This window comes from Bos indicus, chromosome 21, assembly GCF_029378745.1.
Source record: "Bos indicus isolate NIAB-ARS_2022 breed Sahiwal x Tharparkar chromosome 21, NIAB-ARS_B.indTharparkar_mat_pri_1.0, whole genome shotgun sequence".
Classification (NCBI taxonomy): Eukaryota; Metazoa; Chordata; class Mammalia; order Artiodactyla; family Bovidae; genus Bos; species Bos indicus.
In genome coordinates, this window is record NC_091780.1 from 69,282,922 (window position 1) to 69,300,150 (window position 17,229).

The 17,229-nt window shown below is 66.9% G+C and overlaps 1 protein-coding gene and 1 long non-coding RNA gene across 7 annotated transcripts in view; one reads left to right on the forward strand and one right to left on the reverse strand.

The window, feature by feature from the left end:
* The window catches only part of INF2 (inverted formin 2), a 28,057-nt gene extending 10,888 nt beyond the window's left edge, over positions 1 to 17,169 (forward strand). For 2 of the 6 annotated variants that reach the window (XM_070775847.1, XM_070775843.1), the window contains exons 2-23: positions 1,101 to 1,500; positions 2,661 to 2,776; positions 2,852 to 3,011; positions 3,458 to 3,491; positions 4,270 to 4,411; positions 5,205 to 5,346; positions 5,509 to 6,234; positions 6,654 to 6,799; positions 6,876 to 6,937; positions 7,537 to 7,639; positions 7,735 to 7,820; positions 8,339 to 8,439; positions 9,383 to 9,453; positions 9,550 to 9,657; positions 9,981 to 10,051; positions 10,707 to 10,827; positions 11,329 to 11,493; positions 11,601 to 11,703; positions 11,827 to 11,988; positions 12,638 to 13,282; positions 13,715 to 13,771; positions 16,276 to 17,169. In XM_070775847.1, the coding sequence (XP_070631948.1) occupies positions 1,110 to 1,500; positions 2,661 to 2,776; positions 2,852 to 3,011; positions 3,458 to 3,491; positions 4,270 to 4,411; positions 5,205 to 5,346; positions 5,509 to 6,234; positions 6,654 to 6,799; positions 6,876 to 6,937; positions 7,537 to 7,639; positions 7,735 to 7,820; positions 8,339 to 8,439; positions 9,383 to 9,453; positions 9,550 to 9,657; positions 9,981 to 10,051; positions 10,707 to 10,827; positions 11,329 to 11,493; positions 11,601 to 11,703; positions 11,827 to 11,988; positions 12,638 to 13,282; positions 13,715 to 13,770 (3,711 nt within the window). In that variant the 5' untranslated portion in view covers positions 1,101 to 1,109 and the 3' untranslated portion in view covers position 13,771; positions 16,276 to 17,169. Of the gene's footprint in view, positions 1 to 1,100; positions 1,501 to 2,660; positions 2,777 to 2,851; positions 3,012 to 3,457; positions 3,492 to 4,269; positions 4,412 to 5,204; positions 5,347 to 5,508; positions 6,235 to 6,653; positions 6,800 to 6,875; positions 6,938 to 7,536; positions 7,640 to 7,734; positions 7,821 to 8,338; positions 8,440 to 9,382; positions 9,454 to 9,549; positions 9,658 to 9,980; positions 10,052 to 10,706; positions 10,828 to 11,328; positions 11,494 to 11,600; positions 11,704 to 11,826; positions 11,989 to 12,637; positions 13,283 to 13,711; positions 13,772 to 16,275 lie in introns of those variants that run through there. The other 4 variants (XM_070775844.1, XM_070775845.1, XM_070775846.1 and 1 more) reach the window with 4 other exon arrangements.
* On the reverse strand, positions 8,438 to 11,536 carry LOC139178279 (uncharacterized). The gene is made up of 3 exons (XR_011562750.1): positions 11,407 to 11,536; positions 10,747 to 10,913; positions 8,438 to 9,119 (listed from the first exon to the last, which is right to left on the reverse strand). It is a non-coding gene; the product is annotated as an uncharacterized lncRNA (long non-coding RNA).
* Positions 17,170 to 17,229: the final 60 nt, after the last annotated feature.

Consider the following 17,229-nt stretch of genomic DNA (forward strand, 5'->3'; position numbering starts at 1 on the left):
TTCCCTGGATGCCGCTTCCAGTTCCCTCCTGTGAAGTGGGGGGTGTACCGTGCCCCCCTCCGGGTGGTGGGAGGTCAGAAGTCACAGTGGGCAGTGCCAGCCTGAGGCCCCCCGGATGAGGTGCGGTGGTGTCGCCGTGCCCTGCCCCTCGGGCCTCCAGCCCAGGAGCTCCACGCTGCCCCGCTCACACGCTAAATACAAGACCATACATGGTCACAGAAGAGCCTGGGCTACCTCTGACCCTCTGGGCCAGTCCCAGGGCTCGGGTGGGGGCCCACATCACAGCCCTGGGCCCCAGGAGAGGGGCTCAACCAGTCATAGTGATGACAGAGACTCCCCGCCTGTCCCACTCTTCTGTTCTGAGAAGGGAATGTTTGGGAATGTCCTGACCTGGGCCACCCCCCACCCTCTGGGGGATGTTCTCTGGGCCGCGATCAGACTTCCTGTAGCTGAATCCAGGTCAGTGTCCGAGAGCCCCGGGCCTGGGGGACGCTGGTCCCTGCCCCCTGCACGCTGACTGACAAAGTGAGGCCCGCAGAAGCTGGGGCCTGGCAAGGCTGCTCCCCAAAGGTCCCTGGTTGCGCCTGGAATCGAGTGGGCCTTGCACGTGACCCTGGAGCCAGCCACATTCCTGGTGCCGTGGGCAGTCTGGAAATGCCCCGGGTGTGGAATTGTCCCCGCCCACCCTATTATCCCCATCTGAGCCTGTCCACTGGGCAGGGGAGCACCCTGGGGCCCAGGTGAAGGAGCCCCAGAGACACCATTTCTGCTGCCTGAGCACCACGAGGTCAGTGGCCTTCCTGCCAGTGAGGCCTCCTGGGGTCTTGGTGCCTACCCTGAGGGCAGGGGTGCGGCCTCCTTGGTTGCTATGACGACCGAGACGGGATGGGTGTAAGAGGTGCTTGGCACAGGGGACGCCTGTGGGGAGGAGGCCTGGCGGGATGAGGGATCGCCAGCACGGCGGGTCCCCCGGGCGTCAGCAGGCGAGTCCTCGGTCGGCAGGTGGAGACACCGGGCAGGGGACACTGCCTGCCCCCGCCTCGCTGGGCCGCGGATGCCCTGTAGGCCCCGGGCTCACAGCCGTCTCCTCCCGCCCGCAGTTGAGCAAGATGTCGGTGAAGGAGGGCGCGCAGCGCAAGTGGGCGGCGCTGAAGGAGAAGCTGGGGCCGCAGGACTCGGACCCCACGGAGGCCAACCTGGAGAGCGCCGAGCCCGAGCTCTGCATCCGGCTGCTGCAGGTGCCCTCCGTGGTCAACTACTCGGGGCTGCGCAAGCGGCTGGAGGGCAGCGACGGTGGCTGGATGGTGCAGTTCCTGGAGCAGAGTGGCCTGGATCTGCTGCTGGAGGCCCTGGCGCGCCTGTCGGGCCGCGGCGTCGCTCGTATCGCCGACGCCCTGCTGCAGCTCACGTGCGTCAGCTGCGTGCGCGCCGTCATGAACTCCCAGGAGGGCATCCAGTACATTCTCAGCAACCAGGCCTACGTGCGCCAGCTCTCCCTGGGTGAGGCCCGCGCGCGCGTGCGCGTGCAGGGTGGGCCTGGCCAGGGGCAGGGGGTAGGGCTTCCTGGAGGAGGGGCCAGTTTCCCCGCCCGCCCACTCTGAAGCCGGGACACTGCAACGTGATCCTTTGCCCGCTCCGCTCTGTGACTTCCCCTGCGTTTCCGCCTGGTGCTAGTCCAGGCTTTGCCGCAGCCTGAGGTTTCTCTGGCCTTGAGGGCCCCGTCCACACCGTGGCAATCGGAGTCACCTGGATCAGAAACACATGTCCATCTGAGGGGGCCCCCCTCCACTCTGCCTGGTTCCAAGCTCCTCGGCCTCAGCCGGGGCTCAGCTCCTCAGGTCTGGTCCCCCGCTGGCATCATTCTCCACCCCCACCCCCACCTCTGCACTGGCCTCCTGGGGGCGCCTCCTCCCCCACTCAGGCTGCGGTGCCCACGTCAGTCCTGCTCACTCTCTGAGCTCAGGCTCACTGTCAACCTCTTTTAGGGAGTCTCCCCAGGCTGTGGCCAGACTTAGTCCCCAACCTGGGGGAGACCCCAGGTGGCCTTTGGTGGTCAGTGGTCACTGCATGCTCCGCCCGCAAGACTGTGCTGCCCCCACTGATGCATGGGGCTCCAGGGCAGGCAGGGCGCATGTGGGCGAGTGAACCAGAGAACACCCGGCCCAGGCCCGGCCGTTGGCGTCTGCAGAGTCCTTTGTGCCTTAGTCTCAGCAGGGTCAGCCAGGAGACACCCCCAGAGCTTCCCCAGCTCCAGGAATGTGGTGGGAGGCAGGGGCGCCCGGGGACAAGGAGGCTTCGTGGGCTGTCGGTCATAAACACGGTTGCTCTAAGTTTGGAGAAAACATGGGCTCAGTGCTGCGAGGGGTACCGGTGTGGGCCTTGGGCCAAGAGCCCCCAGTTTAGACCTGAGGGCCGTCGGGATTAGAACCCCAGTGACTGGGGTTGCGCCTGCCTCCACACCCCTTCCGGGGGCCCTGGGGGCAGCCAGCATGTCCAGAGACCAGTGCCTGATGTGGGCAGTGGGCCCTGGTCTATGCCAGCCCAGCAGGTTGGCAGCTGTAGGGTGGGAGCCTGGGCCGGGAAGCGGGTGCAGGCAGGGGGAGGGCAGGACCAGGAGGAGGGGGCCCCAAGCCCCTCTGAGAGGCCCCTTCCCCCGGCAGCTCTGGACACGTCCAACATGATGGTCAAGAAGCAGGTGTTTGAGCTGCTGGCCGCCCTGTGCATCTACTCGCCAGAGGGCCACGCGCTGACCCTGGACGCCCTGGACCATTACAAGGTGAGCCACGTGTGGCGGGGGCTGGGCCAGAGCCCGGGGGCACGCTGACCCCTGCCTGCCCCCGCTACCCTGCAGACAGTGTGCGGCCAGCAGTACCGCTTCAGCGTCATCATGAGTGAGCTCTCAGACAGCGACAACGTGCCCTACGTGGCCACCCTGCTCAGCGTGGTCAACGCCATCATCCTCGGCCCCGAGGACGTCCGCGCCCGCGCCCAGCTGCGCAGCGAGTTCATCGGTAACCTTGACCTCCGCGCCAGGCCCTGGCTACCCGGCCTGTGCTGCCCGCTTCTGGGGCGATGCCCCTCGCCCCTCTCCAGGGCCCCGGGGCAGGCTCTGCTTGGGCCTGGGAAGCCTCCTGCCCTCCTGCACCCTTCAGAGGACACAGGGCCTCAGGACCTCTGGATGGTAGTGCTGGAGGGATCCCGGTGCAAGGCTGCCGCGTGGAGGGAGGCGGGCACGCTGGCTGACGTCCAGGCCTGGCCCTGCTGCTGTGGCGTGCCTGTTCCCCGGGCACCATGCGTGTCCAGTGCGGTCTTCCCAGAGCCCCGTGCCTCCAGCAACCCGGGGAGCGGGCTCCCCTCCTGATCCACAAGCTGGCACTGTGGGTGGTGGGGCTGAGCCCAGGGAAAGGGTCGAGGGGAAAGTGTTCCACGTGCCCGTGATCCGCTTGTCCCTTCCCAGGGCTGCAGCTGCTGGACGTCCTGACGCGGCTGCGGTGAGTCCCCACGCACCTCCCCCCGGCTCCCAGTTAGCACCTCCAGGTGGGCGGGGAGGGGGGCTTCCCGGAGTAGCCCCGACAGGCCCACCCATCCTGGGGCCAGGCCCAGGGAGGACCCAGCCTGCCATCCCTAACTGCACAGGCCATTCTGCGGAATTTCCCCCAGCGGCCAGCAGCTGCCCCAGAACCAGGGTCCCCGGGTTTAATACAGGATGCCCGGTTAAACTGGAGTGTAGCCAGACTGTCAGTGTGTGTCCCAGATGTCGCGTGGGACACTCTCTGTTTATCAGTCAACCTTTAAAGAAGCCCGTGAGGCTAAGAACCCCATCCTGGTCCTAACCAGGACCGCACTCCTCCCAGGGGAGAGGGCGCGGGGCCACCCCGTGAGGAGGCTCCCAGCTGACGTGACTGGTGCTGAATTGGCCTTAGTGGAGAGAGGCCTGCTGGATGTGAGGACCGGTCAGGGCTGGCTTCGGTGGGCACAGCACCCCAGCTCAGGCCAGCGCCTTGGTGCTCCCCTGCCCTCCGCCCCACGCCCCATGCAGCGTGGCTGTGCCGTCTCTACATGCAGGTGTGAGAACTCATGCTTCCTGTCCCAAGGGGCGTGGAGCTGACCGGAGAAGCCCACCCGACAGACCACAGCGTCCCCCGCCCCTGCTGTGGGAACCACAGGCCCTGCTCAGGGTGGTCTGCATGTCTGTCCAGGGAGGGGCAGCTGGCGTGGGGGGGCAGCCAGCTGAACTCTGGCCCCCGCCCTCCCCCACCCCTACCCCAGAGACCTGGAGGATGGGGACCTGCTGATCCAGCTCGAGGCCTTCAGGGAGGCCAGGGCCGAGGACGAGGAGGAGCTGCTGCGGGCCTTCGGCGGCATCGACATCAACAGCCACCAGGAGGTCTTCTCCGCACTCTTCCACAAGGTGCACGCGGCGGGCAGCGCCTCCCAGGACTCGGGGGTCGGGGGGGCCAGGGCTCCGAGGAGCCGCATGTCCTGCCCCGCTCACACCCCACCCTGCTGGGCCTCAGGCAGCTCCAGAGCCACACCCCGAGCCAACCCGGGTAGGGGACTGGAGAGGCGGAGCCTGGGGCGGGGACCCAGCAGGACAGGGTGGCTGCGTGGTCCTGGGCCTAGCAGCCCGGCCGCTGTGGGGTGGTCCGAGGGGACGCTGGGACGAGTGAGAGGCTGAGACGGAGCTGAGCTCCAGTCCAGCCCAGGTCCCGTCTTCCTTGAACCCGGCAGCTCTCAGCCAGGGGCCGGGGTCTGCAGAGGCCGTCCAAAAACAGCTGGAGACATTGGGCTGTCACCCTGGGCAGGGGCGCTTCCAGTGGGCGGGGACCAGGGAACCGCTAACACCCCACACGCTGTCCCCCGGCCCTGGTGTCACCAGCGCGCCCATCGGGGAGCCCTAACTCAGGCTCGTTACCGGGGCTCCCCTTGTAGCTCAGTAGGTAAAGACTCCACCTGCAATGCAGAAGACTTGGGTTCAATTCCTGGGTGAGGAAGATACCCTGGAGAAGGGCATGGCAACCCGCTCCAGTATTCTTGCCTGGGAGATGCCCGTGGACGGAGGAGCCTGGCAGGGCCTACAGTCCATGGGGTTGCAGGGTTGGGCACGACCGAGCGACTCCACCACCACCACCTGGGGCGCAGGGACCCTGGCGGGGAGGCCTGCGGGTGAGGCCCACCGACCCGCACTCCTCGCCCACCCCCAGGTGAGCTGCTCCCCCGCGTCTGCCCACCTGCTGTCTGTGCTGCAGGGCCTCCTGCACCTGGAGCCCAGCCTGCGCTCCAGCCAGCTGCTCTGGGAGGCCCTGGAGAGCCTGGTGAACCGGGCGGTGCTCCTGGCCACGGACGGTGAGCCGGCGGGGCTGGGGGAGGAGCACCGAGCCCGCAGCCCCAGCCTGCGTCCCCCTCCCCGAGCCCAGCCTGGTGGGCAGACAGGGCTCTCGGCCTGCGGGTGGAGGAGGCCATACTTGGCCCCTGACCGCATCCTAAGCCCGGATGTCCCCACCCCAGGCCAGGAGTGCACCCTGGAGGAGATGGTTGAACGCCTCCTGTCCATCAAGGGCCGGCCCCACCCCCGCTCCCTGGACAAGGCCCACAAGAGCACCCAGGCCGACTTTGGCCAAAGCCAAAGGGGCAGCTCCCCGCAAAACTCTGGCACCCCGACGGCAGACCTGGGGGGCCAGCAGCCAGCGGCGGCCCTCGGCAGCCCTCCCGTCGCCAGCGTCCAGGGCGAGCGTGGGCCGGCACCGCAGCCAACAGCCCCGGAGCCGCTGGAGCGCCCCCCGCCCCCACCGGCGCCCCCGCTCCCTGGCCCCACAACCGCGCCCCGGCCGCCGCCCCCTCCCCCACCTCCCCCTCCCCCGCCGCCGCCCCCGCCCCCGCCCCTGCCGGGTATGAGGGCTGCATTCCCCTCGCCCCCGCCGCCCCCGCCACCCCCACTGCCTAACTCTGCTAGGACCATACCGCCCCCACCGCCCCTCCCGGGCCTGGGGGGCCCGCCCCCACCTCCCCCACCTCCCCCACCTCCCCTCCCGGGCCTGGGGGGCCCGCCCCCGCCGCCACCCCTGCCCGGGGTCTCTGGGCCCCCTACCGCGGGCAGCGTGGAGGAGATCATCGTGGCCCAGGTGGACGGCGGCCTGGGCTCGGCCTGGGTCCCCCGCCACCGGCGCGTGAACCCTCCCACCCTGCGCATGAAGAAGCTGAACTGGCAGAAGTTGCCATCCAGTGTGGCCCGCGGTGAGGCCCGGCCCCCACGGCTTTCCTCCTGGAGCAGGGGGCGGGGACAGGTCAGGGGTCGCCCCTCAGGCCCCTGTGCTCCCACACGCCCCCTGGAGGCTGGCAGGTCTCTGCTGCTGGGGCCCTGCACTGCGTGGGCCCAGGGGCTGGGCGTGCTGATGCGAGAGAAGGTCAAAGCCATGGGTGGCTAGAGGCCAGGTCACCGGCCAGCCTGGACACGGGGCCCTGGGCACCCGCACGCACGCACACGACATGGCATCAGCTGGAGGGCTTCTTTGGGCATTTATCAAGTGCCTGCTGTATGCTTGCCCTGGGCCGGGCCCTAGGCAGGGCACTCCTGCCAGCCCTCTAGGCCTGCACCAGCTGCCTCTGGACTTGGGGGTCAGGTGTGAGCCTGATTGGAGCCCCCTCACCCACAGAGGGCAGCTCCATGTGGGCAACGTTGAGCAGCCCCGACACCGAGGTGGTGGAGCCCGACTTCTCCAGCATCGAGCGGCTCTTCTCCTTTCCCACGGCCAAACCCAAGGAGCAGGCCGTGGCCCCGGCCAGGAAGGAGCCCAAGGAGGTAGGGATGGGGCCCGGGCTCAGACAGGGCTCCGTGGCCGCCCTCCAGGTACTGACGGGCTGGGGCTGTTTTACAGATCACTTTTCTGGACTCCAAGAAGAGCCTGAACCTCAACATCTTCCTGAAGCAGTTTAAATGGTGAGCATCCAGGATCTCGATGCCTGGATAAGAAGCCCAGCCTCTGCCTTGGCCCATCTTGGGCTCAGCAGTGCCCTCTGCAGGCCGCCCTGGGAAGTGCACACCCCATCCCTGGGACTGCAGTCAGTCAGATAATAGCAGCAAAGGATTTCTGCTGGGGGCCCTGAAGACCATCAGTCCAGCCTCCCTAGGGAATATGAGACCCAAAGAGTGGCAGGGATCCTCTAAAGCCACAGACGGATGGTGGCAGCGGCAGGCCAAGGACCTGGCCCTGCCTCCCTGCCCTGAGTGCTTCCTAGCGGCAGGTGCCCTGCCCAGGAGCTCACTGGGTACCGCTGAGCCTTTACCCTGTGTCCTGAGCAGCCCCCTGGAAGGAGGCAGGGGGCGCTCGGGCAGCTGGGGAGTGCGTCATTCAGCCGTGACCTGGGCAGGTGGCCTGCCTTCTCTGTGCCCTGAGACTCCCTAGGTGGAGGGAGAAAGCCTGCTGTGACCGGCGTGGGGCTGTGGGCCCAGGGCCATCCCAGGCAGGCAGGGTCCCAGGAGGCTGAGGACCATGGCTCGTGCCGTCCTCGGCCACCCCCACCCTCTTGCCCCTCCAGCTCCAACGAGGAGGTCACCGCCATGATCCGGGCTGGGGACAGCACCAAGTTTGACGTGGAGGTCCTCAAGCAGCTCCTCAAGCTTCTTCCGGAGAAGCACGAGGTGAGTAAGCGGGGCGACAGGTGAGCCCGGGCCCCTCCATGCAGAGCTGCTCCTGTGAGCGGGCTGCAGCGAGCACACGTGGGTGCCTCCCGCAGATCGAGAACCTGCGCTCCTTCACGGAGGATCAGGCCAGGCTCGCCAGCGCCGACCAGTTCTACCTCCTCCTGCTGAACATCCCCTGGTCAGCTGGTAGCCCCCGGGATGGGCAGGGGTCGAGGGCGGCAGCTGGGCCTGGGCCCGGAGCAGACGGCAGGGCTGTGCAGACCCCTCCCTGGGGTTCCATGAAGGGTGGGGGCTGACATCTCTGATGCAGCCCCCAGCCTCGGGGCCCTCTAAGGGGCCCTGTGGGGTCCAGCCCTTCCTCCAGGCCAGGGACGTCGTGGGGGTGGGTGGTGGGCAGAGCTCCGTGGCCTCCTGCAGGCCGGCCCAGGCCCTCCTGTGTGATCCCTCTGCTCTAGGAGGGGACTGTCCCACAGAGGGCGACTGCCCTTGTCCTCGGCACCTGGGGGCTTGTCCAAAGTGCTCTTGCTGAGCCCTCCCGGTCCTGCCAGATCCCATCTGGGGCCTGGCCCGGGAATGTGCATGTTAAACCAGGCCAGGCCATGAGACCCCCGGCAGCTCCGAGCTGAGAGGACCCTGCGGGTCCCAGGCAGGTGGATGGGGGCCACTGGAGCCTGAACTCCTGCTCTGCCGCCCCAGCTACCAGCTTCGGATCGAGTGCATGCTGCTGTGTGAGGGCACGGCCGTCGTGCTGGACATGGTGCGGCCTAAGGCCCAGCTGCTGCTCGCCGCCTGTGAGAGTGAGTGCAGATGCGGGGCTGGGCGGGCTGGCCCTGGACAGCGCCTGTGGGTGCTGAGTTTCCCCTCCCCACAGACCACCGCCCGGTACTGAGGGCCATGCCATGCATGCACAGTCACGTGTGCACACGCCATGTGGGCACGCGCACACACACCCATACACGTGCCCACACACATGTTCCCACACATATATATGTGCACGTACGCACACGTGCATGTGCTCAGAAACACCCACACGCGCTCACATATGTGCACATGCACACGCTCTTGCACACATGCAGACACGTGCATGCACACTCACAGGTGCACACATGCACACATACATGCAGACATGTGTATACATGTGCCATCACACACAGGTGCCCACATGCATGTACACGTGTGCATACGCTCTCACGCGTGCACGTGCTCTTGGACACATGCAGACATCTGTGCGTGCACATGCTCTTGGTACACATGTGCACACTCGCACGCATGCACACATGCATGCACACACATACATGCAGGTATGTACATGCATGTGCTCTCACACATCCACAGGTGCACACATGCATGCACATGCTTTCACACACATGCACACACATATCACTTTCCCTGAGCGAGGAGCCGGGGAGTCACCACAGCCACGTGGCAGGGACATGGACGGGATGGACCGCTGAGGCATAACCCGGTTCTGCTGGGCCTGCATTCAGGGATGATGTCCCTGTCACCTCGACCACAGAGCCGAGAGCCAAGGTGGCCGCAGGTTCCAGAAGGTCCCCTCAGCGTCCTCACCCACAGAACGGGCACTGGGGTTCAGGGAGCACTGCTGGCGGCACGCCCCAAGCTTCCTGGGGTCAGGGCTCCACTGCCCTGCCCCTCCCTCACGCCCCATGCCCCTGTCCCACCCTGGGCGGAGCCTGGGGGCCAGGCCAGGGGGAGGCATGAAGGGACCTTGCCCCGCAGGCCTGCTCACCAGTCACCGGCTGCCCGTCTTCTGCCAGCTGATCCTGAAAATCGGGAACTTCCTCAACTACGTGAGTGGACGGCACCCAGCCCACCCCTGCTCCCAGACCCCCGACCCCCACCCCTCCACCAGCCCAAGGGACTCCCTCCCTGCCCTCCCCTCACAGGGCAGCCACACTGGGGATGCTGATGGCTTCAAGATAAGCACGCTGCTGAAGCTCACGGAGACCAAGTCCCAGCAGAGCCGGGTCACACTGCTGCACCACGTGCTGGAGGTACCAGTGGCGGGGGCGGGGTGCCTCCTGAGTGCAGCACACAGGTCCAGAGGCCCCGGGGGCCCCACCCAGCCCCCCAGGTCTCCCCTTTGCAGCACTGTCCCGCCCTGCAGCCCGCACCCACTCTGACCAGCCCCCGTCCCGCCCCAACCCTGGGACAGCAAAACCGTGAGAATTGCAGTCAGGCCCAAGGGAAGCCCTGGAGGCTCAAGGTGCCAGGGGTTTCCCCGAGGGACGTGGACCAGAGCTGCCGAGGGTGGGGCCTGCATGGCGGCCTTGGGTGTGTCGCCTCAGTGGGCCTCACTGGACACGTCGTGCTGCAGGAAGTGGAGGAGAGCCACCCCGACCTCCTGCAGCTACCCCAGGACCTGGAGCTGCCCGCCCGAGCTGCAGGGTAGGTGCCTCCCCTCCCCTGCCCACTCCCTGGCCGGTGCAGCTGGGCTCAACTGGGCTGCTCCCGTGCTGGGGCCCCACCCTGGGCCCCAGATCTGCTGCCTGACAGTCTCCCCTTTGGCACAGGGCCTTGTGTCCACTGTGGCCTGTCCCTGCACAGCCTAGAGGGACCGGGAGTGACCCAGCCACGGTCACACCAGGGGCTGGTCCGGCACGGCCCCCTCACGAGGCTGACTTTCATGACATGTCCATGCTGCCCCCACTGTACAGTCAGGGGAGCTGAGGCCCCAGGAAGTAGGATCAGGTCTGTGGGATCACATAGCCCAGGGGCGGCTCTGAGGGCAGGGTCCACACTCAGCACTGGCTGGCCCGGCTCCATGCCACCATGGAAGGTTCTCCGGTCCTGGGGAGGCTGAGCCTTGCAGAGAGTCAGGCAAGGAGGGCAGGCTGAGCCGTCGGGGTCACTGTCCTGACACCGCCAGCCCAGCACCTTCTCAGGTGGGCGTTTGACCCCACACTGCTCAGCCCACCCTAGAGCTCTGACATGCCTCTGGCAGCCAGTGTGCTGTCGGGGGCCACTGTCCCTGAGGGTGTGCTGTTCGGGGGCCCCGCTGTCCTAGCAAGGCTGGACAGCAGCTTTTGACTGGCGCCTTCAGGATCAACCTGGATGCCATCCACTCGGAGTCCAGCACTAACCTGAAGAAGCTCCTGGAGATGGAGCGGAAAGTGTCCTCCTCCGTCCCGGAGGTGCAGGAGCAGTACTCGCACCGCCTCCAGGCAAGTGCTCCAGCCTTTCCAGGGCTGGAGTGTCTGCCGGGCCTGGGGTCTACCGTAAAGTGGGAGCGCGAGCAGGGCGGGTGAGCCTGGGGAGGAGAGAGCTAGAGCGAGGGCCCCTGCAGGAGAACAGCCCCTGCTCCTGGCCCCCAGGCGGTTTCCGCAGCTGAGGGGTCTCGCCTGACGTTGGGCTGAAGGGCTCAGCCCCCTGGCCCTCAGAGCCCTGGCGACCGCTGCCTGCAGAGCCTAAGCTAGTGGCCGTCCTGCTGTGGCCGCACCTAGCGCTCCAGAGGCTCCAGAGCAGGCATCTCCTGTGACAGTGGGTGGGACCCTGGCCCCGCCCTAGCCCCGCCCCGGCCAGGCCCCGCCCCCGGCCCACCCCTGACCCTTCGCAGGCCCTGACCCCTCCCACCGCAGGCCCCTGCCCCTCCCACCACAGCCCCGGCCCCGCCCCCTTGCCCCCCAGGCCGTGACCCCCCCTCCCCACGTCTCCCCTCTACACAGGCCAGCATCACAGACTCGCAGGCTCTGGAGGAGGTGTTCCAGGCCATCGAGCAGAAGCAGCTGGAGCTGGCTAGTTACCTGTGTGAGGACACCCAGCAGCTATCCCTGGAGGACACGCTCAGCACCATGAAGACCTTCCGGGATCTCTTCCTCCGTGCCCTGAAGGTGGGTGGGAGGATGTGTGGTGGGCTTGCAGTCCCCGCTGTCCCCGAGCAGGGCAGGTGGAATGGGGTGCCGGAGGCCTGGGGTCACGGGCTGCGTCCGTCCCGCAGGAGAACAAGGATCGGAAGGAGCAGGCAGCCAAGGCTGAGAGGAGGAAGCAGCAGCTGGCAGAGGAGGAGGCCCGCAGGCCGCGGGGCGAGGGTGGCAAGGCCGGTGAGCTGGGCAGCGGGCGGCTGGGGACCACCCAGTCTGGGCTGTGGCCTTTCCTCCCTCCTCGAGAGTTGAGGGGCTCTGGGGACGCTGGGCAGTGTCCCTGATGGTCTCTGGGCTCCTCAGCCAGGAGGGGAGGCGGGAAGCAAGAAGAGGTGTGTGTCATCGACGCCCTGCTGGCTGACATCAGGAAGGGCTTCCAGCTGCGTAAGACGGCCCGCGGCCGAGGGGACGCAGAGGCGGCCAGCAGGGCAGCCGCCACCGACCCCCCGAGGAACAAGGCACCTGGTGAGACCCTCCACCCCCTCCCTCACCCTTCCCTTCCCACCATCCCTGCAGCCTAGTGCCTCCCTTCCTCCAGGAAGCCCTCCTTGCAGCCTAGTGCCTCCCTTCCTCCAGGAAGCCCTCCTTGATTGCACAGGAGAGCCTGCCCCTCTTCCCTGTTGCCCTGAGATAAGGGACACCTCAGTCCCATGATCCTTGCACACATCTCTGCTGCAGCAGAGGGTTCCCTGGTTGCTGTGACAGCCATTCATCCGGCCCCCAGGCAGGCAGGAGAGCTGGGCCAATGAGCTCGTTGACATATGCCCTGGGGCTCAGAGGAGCTCTGAGGTGGCTGGGGGAGGCGGGACGAGGCCTTGGGGTGGGACCCTCCACTCCTGGGCAGGTTGCCTTGGGGGTTCAGGGGGAAGGGGTGACATATGTGATCGCCATGGGCCCAGTGTGCCTTGATCCCCCACGCTGGGTACAGACTGTGGAATCCAGGGCTCAGGCCTGCCCCGTGGGAACCCACTCAACCACCAGGGAAGGCTTCCCAGGGAGGGGGCTTCACAGGACAGGCAGTATTGACTTGGGACATCCTGAGCAGGGCCCTGGGGGTTGGGTTCACTCAGGGGGTGGGGCCTGTGCCCTCCACTGACCAGTAGTTCATCCACAGCCGCCACCAGGGACCCCGTGGGAGGTGCCAGCCCCCCCACCTCTGAGCCTGGTCTGGATGCTGCAGCCGCCAGGGAGCCCCAGGGCTGGGACCTCGCGGATGCCGTTCCCACCAGCCGCCAGCCCACTGGAGACTCATCAGAGACGGGTGGCCCTGGGGCCCTGGAGAGGCGTTCTTCCTGGTACACAGATGCCAGCGATTTCCTGCCCACGGAGGACCCCCAGGGCCCCCAACCCCTTGCAGGGGCTTGGCCAGTGGTACTGGGAGACGCTCAAGCCCTGAAGCCCCTCGACTTCAGTGACCAGCCCCCCAAAGCCATGGATCTGAGCCCAGACGCTGAGGAGCCCCCGGCCACACTGGGTGCCCGCCAGGCTGAGGCCAGCAGTGCAGATGAGGGCCTGGAGGACGCAGCTGCCCACTGCCACCGCGCCGGCCTCCCCGCTGCAGGCCCTGATGAGGATGGGGACGGGGAGCTCACAGCCCCAGACTCTGCGCTGGACACCTCCCTGGACAGGTCCTTCTCCGAGGATGCCGTGACTGACTCGTCGGGGTCCAGCACCCTCCCCAGGGCTCAGGGCCGGACGTCAAAGGGCACAGGCAAACGGAGGAAGAAGCGCTCCTCCAGGAACCAGGAAGGTAACTCAGGTCCTGTCCCTCCCCACCCTGCGGAGCAGGGATGCCGGGAGGGCGAGTCAACGGGGCTGTGTCCCTCCCCACCCTTCGGAGCAGGGGGGCTGGGGGCATCGACACATGGTCCGAGCTCATCCATCCCACGCCGGGGCCTGGACCTCCCCTGAGGCCAGCCGCTGCCCCCGAGAGTGGGCGATTCCCCGCCCCTCCGGACCTGCCGCAGAGGAGACAGCAGTGTCTCTGCACTGGGAGGGCCCCGCCCGGCGGCTGCGCCCCTAACCCACACTATCTCTGCCTGGTGATGCCAGCCCCAGCCGGGCACGGCGGGGGGCCTGGGGCGCGGCTGCACTTCGACTCAGCATCCATGTGGCCCCAGCCCCGACTCTTAAGTCCAGGGTCGCTCGTGAGGGACGAGCTGTTGAACGTGTCTCTTTTATTTGGAAGCAGAGGTTGCCCCCGACCCTGACGATAATAAAACAAAAAGGCTCTGTGTGATCCAGTGAGGTAGGTACCCGCCTGGCGCTCAGCACTAACTGGCGGCAGGGCCAGGCCTGCGCCAGCTCTCCTCAACACTAATCACTTCCCCCAGCCCTCCCCGGGACCCTCCTGGCATCCGGCTTCCCCTCCTGCCCTCTCGGAGCCTTGCTTAGCTGCCTTTTCGTCTCTTCCTGGGGCAGATGGGGCCTCCGCTGCCTGCAGACGGGTGAACGGGGCTCCAGGGCCCTGAGGGTGGGAGCGAGGCCCTCCTGCCTGAGCGGCTGGCTCACTCCCGCCCCCAGGGCCTCCCCTTTCTCCGGGTCTCTCCTCAGGGCACCCTCCTCTGGCCCTGGTGCAAGCCACACGCATCCCCAGGGAGCCAGAGAGGGATAGGCAGGCTGCCCGCCCCTGCAGAGGTGCTCAGGTCTCTTTTCTAGGGGGGAGGAGACCTAGGGACGGGTCTGTAGGTGACTCCCTGGTGATGGGCTCCGGGCCTCCCAGGACCCCTGAAAGTGGGCGGGCCAGTTGGGGTCTTTGACAAGGCTCACAGGTGTGACCAGAGCAACAGGCCTGGGTCCTCGCCGAACACCGGCCTGGGCTGTGGACCATGATCGGATGTGGGGACTGGGAGCCCTGCTGGGTCCGGAGCTGCATGAGGGCAGCCCTGGTTCTCCACGCACCTCCTGCCCGCTGGACTTGAGGCGAGGTCCAGCAGGTGCTGGAGGCTGGGGCAGGGGTGTGGTCCGGGGCAGCTCTGGCCGCCAGGCACAGCCTTTCCCTCTGCTCCAGGGGTCGCCCCTGGGGGGTTGCCAGCTGGGCTCTCTGCTCTGACACACCTGCCTTCACTTTACAGGAGCCCTGCACAGCCCTTGGGGCCAGGATCTGGCCTTGCAGCCCCAGCTGCTGGCCCTGGGTGTGGGGGACCTTGGGGGGTGCCTCTGTGGGTTTGGGGACCGCAGCCACATGTGACCGCTGTCTGGTGAAGATCACTGAGCCTAGTGTGGGGTCTGAGCTCCCTCGAGCTCCCCCCGCCAGCCCCTCGTCCCCGGGTTAGGAGGGAGGGAGGGCCGCTCCTCTTTGTCTCCCCGCTTTTTGTTTGGAAAAAAACTTCAAGTTGAAGGAAATTTTGTAAGGAGGTCCCAGTGAACACCATCTACTCTTCACCTTGAAATTTCAAAAACATGCAAAATATAGGAAAACCACTAACATCTGCTTCCTTCTCCACCCACACCCCCTCCCCACGCACTTCACAGACCAGTTTGAGTCGTCAGGACACGCCACCCCTGGGCTCGTCCCTGGTCCCCAGGTCAGGGCCGTTCCCCGCCACATACCTGGATGGCGAGCCAGCCTCCCCTGCAACCTCAGGGCGGCCCCGCGTCTCCATCTGCCCGTTGTGGCCGTTGCTTTGCTTTTCTGGACCGAGGTCCTACTGGGACCGCACACCCAGTCACCCCCGTCTTGTGTCACGCTGAAGACACAAGTCACTTTGGGGGCATCCTGTTCTTCCCCCGCCGGGTCCAGATTGCGTTGGGGGCAGGACCCACACCCAGTGACAGAAGTCCTCCCCAGAGCACCGCAGGAGAGGCTCACGGGCCCGTCTGCCCCGTGCTCAGCGGCACGGACACCAGTTGAGAGGTCAGCTGGCGGTTTCGGTGGACCCTCTGCTGCCCGAGTGTGGCTTTCACTCTGGGATGAGTGAGCAGCCAGTGGGCGAGGCCAGGGGTGGCTCTCAGTCTGCACTTTGGTTTCTGTCCTGTCCTTCCTCCCACGAGCTTCCCTGCTGCCCTCACCCTGGTGGGCAGTGTCGGGGGCGGGTGGTCTGTGCCCACGGTGCAGTGCTCCCATGCCCACGGGATGAGTGGCCTTAGGCCGCCTCCTCGGGTCCTTTCTTAAGGACAGCCGCACCCCCTCCATCTGCCCACCCCCGCCGGCTGGGCCCTGCCTGCCGGCTCCTCATGGGGCAGGGCCCCAGCGGGAGTGACCGACCATCTGCTTCTGCCCCGGTTGTTCTCGTCTGTCTCTTCTGAGCACTGATGCCCACCCCCCACGAGCTGCCTGGGTCCGTGGGGGCCAGGAGAGCAGGGCCTTTGGGGGAAACAGCCAGGCAAGGGTCCCTGGACTCGAGAGCGTGGAGGGCGCTGGGTGCACACAGGAGCAGGAATTGGGGGCCGGGGGTGCTGGTGCCCTGAGGATGGAGCAGAAAGAGTGCAGGAGGCCCCCACTGAGGGGCTGGTGGGGAAGTGGCCGAGTGAGCCCCAGGGAGAGCCGGCGATAGTGAGCCGGAGAGTGTGGCCGGGGTGGGACTCGGAAACAGGACACCACGGAGACCACGCCCGTCCGTCCGTCTCAGGCGAGAAGCATGCCTGGCGACCCCGGGCCCGATGGGTGGACGGGAGCCAGCCTGCTGGGGGTCAGCTGGCACCTGCCACCTGAGGGCGCCTCGCTGCTCCAGAGAAAGGGCCTCTGGGGTGGGCACCGTGCCGCGGCCCCCAGCCAGGCCGCTCTGACCACGTTCTCTCCTCTCCCCACAGGCCTCAGGCCCAGGTCCAGAGCCAAGTGAGGAGCCACGGCAGGGCTGCCGGGCGAGCTGCTGGGCGGGGCCCCGGGCCAGGCTGGGCCAGCCCCCGGGAAGCCCAGAGTCCGTGCCTTACCTGGCCTCACCGCGGCCTCTCGGAGCCTCGGGCTGTTGAGGCCAGGACCCCCTGGCGCCCCCCTGGCCTGCCTGCACGCTCCTGCCCTCGTGGTCTGCTTTCTAAATGCCGCAGCCTAGCCCTGACCCACACCGCATGCACCACGGCCCCCACCCGGCCACCTGGAGGGGGCGGGTCCAGTGGCTGCGTCCGGGGCGCCCTGAGCTTGTGACCTGGCTCCCAGATTCCCCTGGGGACAGGCCCTCACAGACCTCCCCACCGAAGCGGCGGAGCCAGGGAGGACCGGAGCCCCCGCTCCACAGCTCTGCCCCCAACTCACTCAGTTGGGCTGAAGCAGTCATTTTTAACTGAAATGGGATGATTTGTGGGTTTCTACTGTTTTGTGTGGCCGAGCTGGGGACAAGTAGGTGGGTGAGGGGACCCAGGGCCTTCGGGTAGAGGCAGGCTGTCTGGCCGTGCACAGGAGAGCCAAGGCCCCTCTACTCAGAAGAGGGAAACCCCCATGGAGTTGGCACCCCCGCCATACACCTCCAGCCCTGAGGTGGGGAGGGGGCTGCCCTTGGGGTCCCTTCATCAACAAGACACCCGGCCTACACCTGCTGCCCCTTCCTCCAGGCCCCACTGGGCTGAGGGGAGGCCAGGATCCAGGCCGAGGGGCCAGAGGGGCTGCCATCTCCTCACTGACCCTGTGGGCCCCTTGCACTGCCCCCACCCTGTGTGTGTGTGCTACCAAGACTGGAGAAACTTTGGGCAATAAAGAACAAGGCTAGCCCAGCAGGGACTATGATGTGTTTACAACTCATGGGTGAATGTGGTGTGACCACAATGGCTGTG